The 9767-nt window shown below is 51.7% G+C and overlaps 1 protein-coding gene across 1 annotated transcript; it reads right to left on the minus strand.

Moving 5' to 3' along the window:
- Window positions 1–465: 465 nt before the first annotated feature.
- Window positions 466–9288, minus strand: DLAT (dihydrolipoamide S-acetyltransferase). The gene is made up of 14 exons (XM_084221596.1): window positions 9017–9288; window positions 8021–8122; window positions 7599–7723; window positions 7326–7482; window positions 6221–6347; window positions 5748–5938; window positions 5180–5345; window positions 4907–4977; window positions 4145–4228; window positions 3952–4059; window positions 3389–3504; window positions 2965–3127; window positions 2366–2502; window positions 466–1888 (listed from the first exon to the last, which is right to left on the minus strand). The coding sequence occupies exons 1-14, from the start codon at window positions 9233–9235 to the stop codon at window positions 1759–1761; spliced, it is 1896 nt and encodes a 631-aa protein (XP_084077722.1). The 5' UTR covers window positions 9236–9288; the 3' UTR covers window positions 466–1758.
- Between the last annotated feature and the right edge of the window lie 479 nt (window positions 9289–9767).

Genomic DNA, 9767 nt, shown 5'->3' on the forward strand with positions numbered 1-9767 from the left:
CCCACACACTTTACTGAAGGGACAGCAGAACAGTGGTGATGTGTTTTTGTTAGATAAATAAATGAACAGGATCCCATGGTGAGGACAGCTCTCTTTCAGTATTTAATGCTGGAACAACCTGCACACACAGCCCCACGGGTGAGCAAAGCAGAGAGGAAGCTGCAGACAGCCCAAAGCCAGAGATGTGGGATTAAACCTCAGGTTAATAGGGTGAGTTGCACGGTGAGACTGAAAGGCTGCAGAGCACTGACCCACAGCAGGAAAGCCACACACAACTGAAGAGAAAAGCACTGGGACATGGTTTAGTAGTTGTCAATTCCAAACATTTAATGGAACATGGGTTCACTGGAGCCAGTCTGGAATCAGGGTATTTTCCAGGTCATTCAAGAAAATCCAAAATCTTAATGCACTTTTTTTTTTTTTTTTTTGCGCTTAAGCAAGGCATCACAGCAACCAGACACTAAATAGTTCCCACAAAAATATTTAATTTCCACAGTATTTTCTTTCAGTATCTTTAGTGAATTACGTAGAATTTTACAGGAGACAGTACTTAATGCAATATACAGAATAACAGGATCAGCCTGAACAACTTCTTCCTTTTTTTTCCAAGTCTGCCCCCCCCCCCCATTTAATTCTCCTGGTCACTCTGTCATTACTGCACGTTTGTCCTTTTTTTTACATGAACATTTCCATGTGGAAAGTGGAATTTCAGAATGTTCAGCACTGCAGCCCTTGCAGGGTACAATGCCTGGGGTAAGTGGACACGAGTCCAACAGACTAGAGAAGCACCTTACATACAATATGTACATGGAGAGCACATTCTGCAGCTTCACTGAGGCTGGACAACAAGGACAATCCAGGGAGGGTCTGCAATTCCAGTGGCTTAAGTCAGAGCTTCCTATGTTAGAATGCCTGAAATGAAAAATCCCAAACATCCCAGTCCTCACATGATTACCATCCCCTGGTGGGGTTATCAGCATGTGTGATTTGTCTGCACTGCCTTCCCGCACACACTGAACATTCTGCACAACAGTTACTTCCAGGGCCCCAGAGCCCGGGGTTAACTCAGCCACAGGAACAGCAGCTACAGAGGTTCCACAGCAAAAGCAGATGGCAGTGAGAGTCCACGAGGAGACAGCACAGCACGTCCCAGAGCGGGGAGCCCAGAGCCAGCAGTGCTCTTTCACCTTAAAGTGCGCAGAAGGGCTCAGGGAGCTGAGAAGGTCCCGGCCAGAGCCAAATTCCAGACAGGCTTCATTGGCCTTTGAGACTGTCCCTCAGTGCTGTGCCACCTCCCCAGCCCAGAACAGCAATGGGGGAGCTCCCCTCCTCCTTGTCCCTTCTGTGGCCATCTCACCTGCGCTCCTGTCAAGAGATGTTTGAAATTCCAGTCTCTGACAACACTGAGGTCATGAAACTGTTGGTATGCACCCCCTGGGCACCCAAGTTTAGAAGCAGCTGGCACAATGCCAGGATAATTTTGTTTTATTTAAAATCTGGGATGCTTAACTCTGTTTTGGAAGAGTTTGCAAGTTAACTAACTGTATAAAAATACAGTGTAGCTGTAATATTGCTCTGAAAAGCACTTTTGCAAACTTTTTTTTTTTCTGTACAGACTGGTAAATAACATTACCAGATAATATAATACATTTTTTAAATAAAAAAAGGAACTCTCTCAAAGTCTGAACACTAAAGTCTAAATAGCTTGTTTAAAACACAACAGTGTGACCCATGAAAATTCTGCTTCGCATGGTTAAATTATAGCAGCATGGTTACTGGCTTTTCAAGGAACTTCTTGAACTCAGCAAGCCACTGTGCTCCAACTGCTCCATCCACAACACGGTGATCACAGCTCAGGGTGACAGACATCATGCTGGCCACGTCAAAGCTGGGAGAAAAACAACAAAAAAAGAGTTAACACACTCCTCTGCAAGGCAGTGCCACTGACAGAGCAGAAAGGGCACTTGGAAAGCCAGGAATAGCAGCTGGTGCCTGGTGACAGATGTTTCCCCCAGTTGCACTGGGGAGCAGATCATGTTCATTCCCTCTCTGAGGAAAACCAAGGAAGGAACTTCCCACAGGCACTAAAAACCCCTCTGTGTGCTCCCCTTAGGGCGGGGAGCTCAGCTTTCCTCTCAGCACACGGACAGCCCCACACAAAGGAAAAGAACCACTTTAGCTCCAAGCAAGGGGATATTAATACAGGATGCATCCTTTAGGTTTTCCTTAAATGCAAATTGAAGCAAGTACTGAAAGCACTGTGTCAACAATACATTTTAGTGTCTTTAAAATTAATATCTAATGGAGGTGTTAGGAAACTAGGCATGATTTCAGAACTTGAGTTCAGGATCAGATGGAAACTCACCCTTTCTCATTATCAGCTGGCACTAGTATTTCTTTTGAGGAACCCACTGCCAGGATGCAGGCTTGAGGTGGGTTGATTATAGCAGAGAAATTCTTAATCCCATACATTCCTAAATTGGAAATTGTGAAAGTACCACCCTAGAAGAAAACAAACACATTCATGAGCAAACTCACAAAACTGTTTTATGTGGGAATATGAGGAGAGAGGGGACCTCATTCCAGTCTGCAGCTTCCTGAGGAGGGGAGGCTCTTTGGCGAGCAGGGACAGAAGCCTGGGAGCAGCTGGAGCTGTGCCAGGGGAATTTGGGCTGGAGATCAGGAAAGGTCCTTTCCCCAGAGGGTGCTGGCACTGCCCAGGCTCCCCAGGGAATGGGCACGGCCCCGAGGCTGCCAGAGCTCCAGGAGGGTTGGACAGTGCTCCAGGGATGCCCAGGGCGGGATCTGGGGGTGTCAGTGCAGGGCCAGGGGCTGGATTCAATGACCCTCCCCACCCAGGACATTCTGTGATTACCGAACAAGGCTCAAACATCACAAAACAGCCTTTGCTCCTTTTAAACAAGTCAAGAGCAGCAGAGTTTACCACCACCATGGGTGTCTGACCTGGAATTCGTGAGGCTGGAGCTTGCCCTCCCGGGCCTTGGCTGCCAGGGAAGCCACGTCCTTGCTGATGGCAGCCAGGCCCTTGATGTGGGCGTTGAATACGATGGGGGTGATGAGCCCTGCAGGGGTGCTGACAGCCACACTCACATCCACCACATGATTCCTGCAACACACACAGCAGCTGAAACCACTCCAGCAAGGGAGCAAACAGAAAAAATTCAGAACAGTCCAGACAACCCAAAATTAACATTAATTTGCAACAATTATTTCACCTTTCCCACCAGCCTTAGACTCAAAGATTTTATCACTTTAACAAAACCTCTCACCTTCACATCGTGTTTTTCCCCTCCCTCAAATCCCAGCAGAAGTTCTGTTTTGCCATGAACAAAGGAAGTTTCTGGCTCTGACCATGCCATAAACTTACTGCCTAATAACTGTGTCCATCCATGAAGAATTTGCCTCAGGCACTTTCAAGCATGCCAATGCAGAAGCTTTAATTATGAAATCATTGACAGAAAGCTTAATGTTCTCTGAGACCTCCTGCAAATAAAGAGATTCCAGGTGTCAGTTTGTCCCTTGCACATCACCCCAATTAACAAGGGCAGTCACTGCAGGGCACAAGAAACAGAAAACAATCACACCATTTGCAAGCATGAAAATTCAAGGATAATTTAGAAGGTGAAAGTATCTCCTTCGTAATTTAAGTACATAGGGTTTTTTAATGTTTAGTTTTCCTCAAACTTGGCTTAGAATAATTATTCTGCGTAAATTTTTTACCTTTCTTACTATTAAAAAGCTTTCAATCCTTTTATTTTCCACCTGAAATAATGAATCACCACCAAGCAGAGCTCAGAACAGCCCCTTAGGGAAGTCAGGAAGGAGGAGACATGAGGAAAATCTCATTCTGTCACAGACAGTCCAGAAGTGACCCACAAAAGGCACTGGAAAGAATGTGGTTTTTTCCCAAGCCAAGATGCCAGAACTCACCTGATTGAGCTCTTTCCTTAGCAGCAGGACTTTCCCCATGTTGACATCGATGGACAGGTAGTAGTGAGGTATTGTTTGTTTGGACTGCATCAGCCTCTGAGCAATGACCTGGGGGTGTGCAGAGCACAGAACACAAATCAGCCTGGAACACTCCCAGCCAGAACAAGGACCTTGGCAAAGACCGAGCCCTTACCCTGCGGATGTTGCTGATGGGGATGTCTGTGAAGGTCCCCTCGGGCGCTGCTGCCACCCCAGGAACTGCCTCCGGAGCTGCAGCCTGCAGGGAACACCAGTGTCACCCCCAGAAACACCCAAAGAGCAACTGCAGCTCAGTGCTAAAGCCAAGCTGCCTCTCAGGAAGAGCAGCAGCCATTTCCACCTCTCCAGTGCCCACCAGCTCCTTCTATCCCCTCTCTTTGGTTATGAATGCAGTAAGGAGTGTTTAGCAGCTCAGCCCTGAGGTGTGCTGCGGTGAAGCTCCCAGCCCAGCCAGTCCTGCTGTGGATGTTGTACAGAGAGCAGAGCTGTGCTGGGGGCTCTCCCCAACTGCAGCACACAGAGAAACACCTCCATCAGCTCAGGGACAACACAAACCCCAGCATCAGAACACTTCTGGGGCAGCAGGGACAGGCTGGGGGTTGCTAGGTCTGGCTTTCCTTCTGATCCCCCCTCTTCAGCAATCTGGACCAGCTGGGGCTGGGTGACCTCAGCCCATGAAGATTTAGCAGCCAAAGGAAGGGCTGGGAGCACATTATTTTTTTTTTTTCTTAGTGGAATATCAAAGGGACAAACAAAGGGAGAAGGCTTCATCAGCGTTTCTGGCAGATTAAATTTCCCAACCTTACAGTCACCACCACCCACACAATCCAGCAATGCCAGTTCCATGCAGGAACTGCTCTTCCACAGAGCTTTCCATGCCTGTAACATCCATTCCCACAGATTCCAGCCTACTCACCACTGGAGGAGCCTTTGATGGCACAAATGACTCCACATCTTTTTTGGTGATTCTGCCATCTGGTCCAGTACCTGAAAGGGACAAAGGAAAACGGGAGAGGATTTTGATTAGTTCCAACATGGCTTTACTTCTAAAACAAAGTTTTATTCAACAGAAAGAATCACTGAACACAACTCCTGGTTCACAGCTGCACAGTCAGGAAGAACAGGAAAATATGGATCTACAGGGACAGAAAACTGATAGTGAGAGCAAAGAAGTGGAAAGGAAAGGTACCTTTCACTTGGGTAAGGTCGATTCCTTTCTCTGCTGCCAACTTCTTTGCCAGGGGACTGACCACGACCCTTCCTCCTTTGTGGGGTGGCCCTGCTGAGGGGGCTGCTGGAGCAGGAGCAGCAGCAGGCTGGGGAGGAGGAGGAGCAGCTGCAGGAGTTGCCATCACCTTAACAAAGAATCAAAGCCTCAGTGGAACCCACAGCAAGAGAAGTTGCCCATCTAATTATCAATCAACAGATAATGACTCGTGTGCACAAAGGCTCCCAGAAATTAAATCAGAAACTCACTGGGAAGCAAGTCAGCTGAATAAAAAAACCTAATAAATAAAGAACTTGAGCTCCCCATTTTCAAGGATGAGGAATCTGAACTGGCACAAGCAACAAGCTGGGAAAAATTCAGAATGAATGAAACCTGCTGTAGGTCTTGGAGGGCAAATTAGTGACCACTTCTCAGCACGTGGATCAGCCTTGCACTCACAAATCAGAACACTCCTGTTCAAGCCTGGGCTTCAACCTGTCAACAACAGCTCAGCTCAGGCTTGTCAGTGGTGCCCATGACTTTTCCTTACCTGTGGAGGAGGAGGAGGAGGAGGAGCTGGTGCCTTCATGTCAGTGACTGCAGCAGCCTGGTAGTCAGCAAAAGCTGGAATATCAGCCTCCTTCTCCACAATGATGCACAGAGGAGTTCCTAAGGGCACATCTCTTGTTCCTTCAGGCACCAAGATCTTTGCCAGGTAGCCTTCCTCCTGCACTTCAAAGCCTGCAGGGGAGAGAAACAACACTGAGAAGCTGAAGAGCTGCTCCAAGTGTTGCTGCTGGAAACTGGCAGCTGAAGCAGGAGAATCCTTTCCAGCAGGGAACCTCTCATGCACTTGCTAAGAAGCATTGATGAGGTAATAGAAGTGTTTGTAGGAGCTCGCCAGTGGAATGAGATGTTAACAAAACCTGTCCCACAGCACCACCCCCTGAGCAGCCAGAGGAGCTGGCACAGGCTGCCAGGACCCTTCCAAGGGCACCTCACCCACCCTTGGCAGGGACTCACCGATTGTGGCTTTATCTGTCTCAATCTCAGCCAGCAAGTCTCCCTCATTCAGCTTCTCCCCAACCTTCTTCTCCCACCTCTGCACTGTGCCCATTGTCATGGTGGGTGACAGAGCAGGGAGGGTGATCTGGGAAGGCACAGAACACAGCACAGTCAGACCCTGCTCCTCCAGAGGGCTCAGGAACACAGGCTGAACTCCTGAGAAATGATGCCAACCTAAAGAAGCAGCTTTAATGCACTCCTAGGTCTGGCTCCATGACAGCCAGGCAGAGCTGTCCCACTGTGCTGCTTTGGCTCCTGCTAGCAAGGCCTGAGCAGGAGAGCAAGCAAGAGCAGAGGGCAAGAAATGGATAAATCGAAATAATCATCACTGCCATCACCCTGCAAGCTAAGGAAGGCTGCAGCAAGTCACTCTGTCAATGTGACACACACATGGGGAGCAAAACTGGGCAGAGGGGGCAAGCAGAGGGAAGAAAGCAACCTTAGTAGCCAAAACACACATTTAGAAGCCATTCATTAATTATTTTATTGAGTAACATCTCACACAAATCAGCTCTCACATCCTTTATCCCTGGGATGGGGCTCAATATTCCAGATTTTCTTTTTCAAAGGGGTGTCAAAGCACCCCCTGTAAAAAGTGCTCACATCCATCAGTGGATACACTTCAAAACCCAAGCAAAGCAAAAAGGTTATACCCACAAACACAATTCATTATTAGTCACCCACAGACACATCTGTTGTGGTCACCAGAGCACCACAGGCTGGAGTTCTGCTCTGAGATATGAGCAGAGCCCACTCATACTAAGCACAAGGTCTTTATATACCCCAACTGTCCAAATAACGTAGATTTAGCATATTTTTCAAAAAAACAACCCTGGAGGGATAAGACTCTCCTCCACCAGCAGCTGGAATGCTGAAATAAATTTATTAAAAAAGCTTTCTGGGATGTCCCCCAACACCTGCTCTGAGCACACCACAACTGAAGTGGCACAGTTAATAAATTCCCATTCCAGACAGTTTTTATGACAAAATGCCCCACAGGTCGCAATGCCAGGAGCAGAAAAAGACTGGGAGAAGCCTTAAAGCAGGAGCAGTGCTCTCTTACCTGCATGTGAGGAGGGTAAGAGCTGCCAGGGGCCTGAGGAGAAGGCTGAGGTGGTGGGGAGGGGGCTGCAGCTGGAGGGGGAGGCACTGAGGCTGCAGGAGCAGCAGCTGCTGCAGAATCCAGGGTGTAGTTTTTGAAGGCATCAATATATTCAGGCCTAGAAGAACACACAGAGCCCCAAAGCCCGTCAGGTGATGGCCTCAGTCTTTCACTCAAGACACCCCAGAAGCCCCAAGAGGGGAAACTCACATCATGGGTTAAGAAAATACATACTTTTCTACTGTGATACATATTATGGCCCCAATAGGAACATCTCTTGTTCCTTCAGGCACCAGGATCTTGGCCAGGTAACATTCCTCCAGGCTCTCAAAGCCAACTGTAGCTTTGTCTGTCTCCACCTTTGAGAGAGAACAGGAAATGGTGAGCCCAGAACCTCCCAGTCTGTTGTAGGGTCACAGTTCTGGAAAAATCACCCTGAGGCAGCAGCTCTAGGGCAGCTTGCCCACAAACCAGCTCTGAGAGGCTGACAGCCACTCCTTCCCACCAGCATCCCTTGGGATCTGGGATCCAAAATCTGCCTTCAGCCAGGAACAGCCCCCAGGCCAGATGTGCAGCTCAAGAGAGACCAGCCAGCCTGGTCCCCAGGATACCTCTGCTATGAGACCCCCTTCAGCCCAGCCTGGTCCCCAGGATACCTCTGCTATGAGATCCCCTTCATTGATCTTGTCCCCTTCCTTCTTCTCCCAGCGTGCGATGGTGCCCATCTGCATCGTGGGGGACAGTGCTGGCAGTGCCACCTGTGAGGGACAGGGCAGTGTCACAGCCAGACAGATCCAGCAGCAGGCAGCACACACGGGACAGAGACAAATCCTCAGCTCAGCCGGGATGTGGGGCACAGATCTGCTGCAAATCCCCAGCACTGCCCCAAGCTGCTGGTGAAGAACCCCGGCAAACCCACACGGGGTGCTGAGGGCAGAGGCTGTGCTTGCCCATCCCTGGAAATGTTCAAGGTCAGCCTGCGTGGGGCTTGGAGCAACCTGGGACAGTGGAAAGTGTCCTTTCACATGGCTTTAAGGTCCACTCCAAGTCCTTAAAACTCTAGGATTGTCCCAAGAAAGGGTTACAGAGGGCCAGGGCTTGGCCTGGGTCTGCCAAAGACCAACAGGGTGCTGGGATAAAGGACAGAGGTGATGGAGGGAGCACCCGACAGGCACGCAGGGGCTAGAGGCTAAGTGGTGCCAAAGACACCAAAACCATCGATTTTCTCCCAGTTTGGGCGGCCAGGCGTTGGAACAGGATTACCCACGGAGGTGGTGGAGCCCCCATTCCCGGGGGCGTCTCAGAGCTGTGTGGGGGGATGGCTCCAGCGGCACTGCTAGCTCGCTGATCCTAAAGGACTTTTCCAGCCTTGATGATCCCATAACTCAATCCCCGGGGCAAAGTGAGCCGCATGGGGAGGGGACGGAGAACGGAGGGGGAAAACGAAGGGGCAGGGACGGGGAAAGCGAAGGGGCAGGGAGGGGGAAAGGGAAGGGGCAGGGACTGGGAAAGCGAAGGGGCAGGGACAGGGAAAGGGCAGGGAGGGGGAGAGGGAAAGCGAGGGGGGAAAGCGAAGGGGCAGGGAGGGGGAAAGCCGGGGCAGCGAGGGGACACGAGGGACAGCCGGGGCAGGCTCCGGGGGTGACTCTCACCTTCTGGTGCGCCGGGAGGCTGCAGCAGCGGCGCGGGACGAGCCGGGGCCAGGCGGGCGGCGGCAGCAGCGGGCGAGGCGCGGGGCCGCCCCAGACCGGGCCGCGCCGGGCCGGGCCAGCCCCGACCCCGACCCCGGCCCCGAGCGCTCGGCGGGGCCGCACTACGGCGGGCGGCCCGGCCGCGCCCCGGGACACGCGTCGCGCCAACACCCGCCACATGCTGGGGCTGGGCTGCAGCCGGGCTGGGCCGGGGCCGGCGGCGCTCGGTGACCTCCGTGCGGGCGGCGCGGCGCGACACTGGGGCGGCCGTAAAGCGGCGGCGGGCGGGAACCGGCCCGCCTCAGGCACCGCCTCGGCACCGCCCCGCCCGCAGCGGCCCGGGCACCGGGCTGGGCCGGCCGGAAACCGGGTACGGGTACCCCATGGCTCCGCACAGAGCTCAGCCTGCCATAAACGGGGTACGGGCACCCCATGGCTCTGCAGGGAGCTCAGCCTGTGCAAAACGGGGTACGGGCACCCCATGGCTCTGCACAGAGCTCAGCTTGTCATAAACGGGGTACGGGCACCCCATGGCTCTGCACAGAGATCAGCCTGTGGAAAACGGGGTACGGGCACCCCATGGCTCTGCACAGAGATCAGCCTGTGGAAAACGGGATAAGGGGCACCCCATGGCTCCGCACGGAGCTCAGCCTGCCATAAACGGGGTATGGGCACCCCATGGCTCTGCACAGAGCTCAGCTTGTCATAAACG

The sequence above is a fragment of the Fringilla coelebs genome, assembly GCF_963513975.1.
Source record: "Fringilla coelebs genome assembly, chromosome: 25".
NCBI classification, from domain to species: domain Eukaryota; kingdom Metazoa; phylum Chordata; class Aves; order Passeriformes; family Fringillidae; genus Fringilla; species Fringilla coelebs.

Bases quoted from the DNA above. Each gene is read 5' to 3' on its own strand.
- DLAT (XM_084221596.1), bottom strand. From the start codon at position 9,235: ATGTGGCGGGTGTTGGCGCGACGCGTGTCCCGGGGCGCGGCCGGGCCG. The intron at 7,724-8,020 runs GTATCCTGGGGA...TCTCTCTCAAAG, and splicing joins AAGGGGATCTCATAGCAGAG to GTGGAGACAGACAAAGCTAC. The intron at 4,060-4,144 runs GTAAGGGCTCGG...GCACACCCCCAG, and splicing joins CCATCAGCAACATCCGCAGG to GTCATTGCTCAGAGGCTGAT.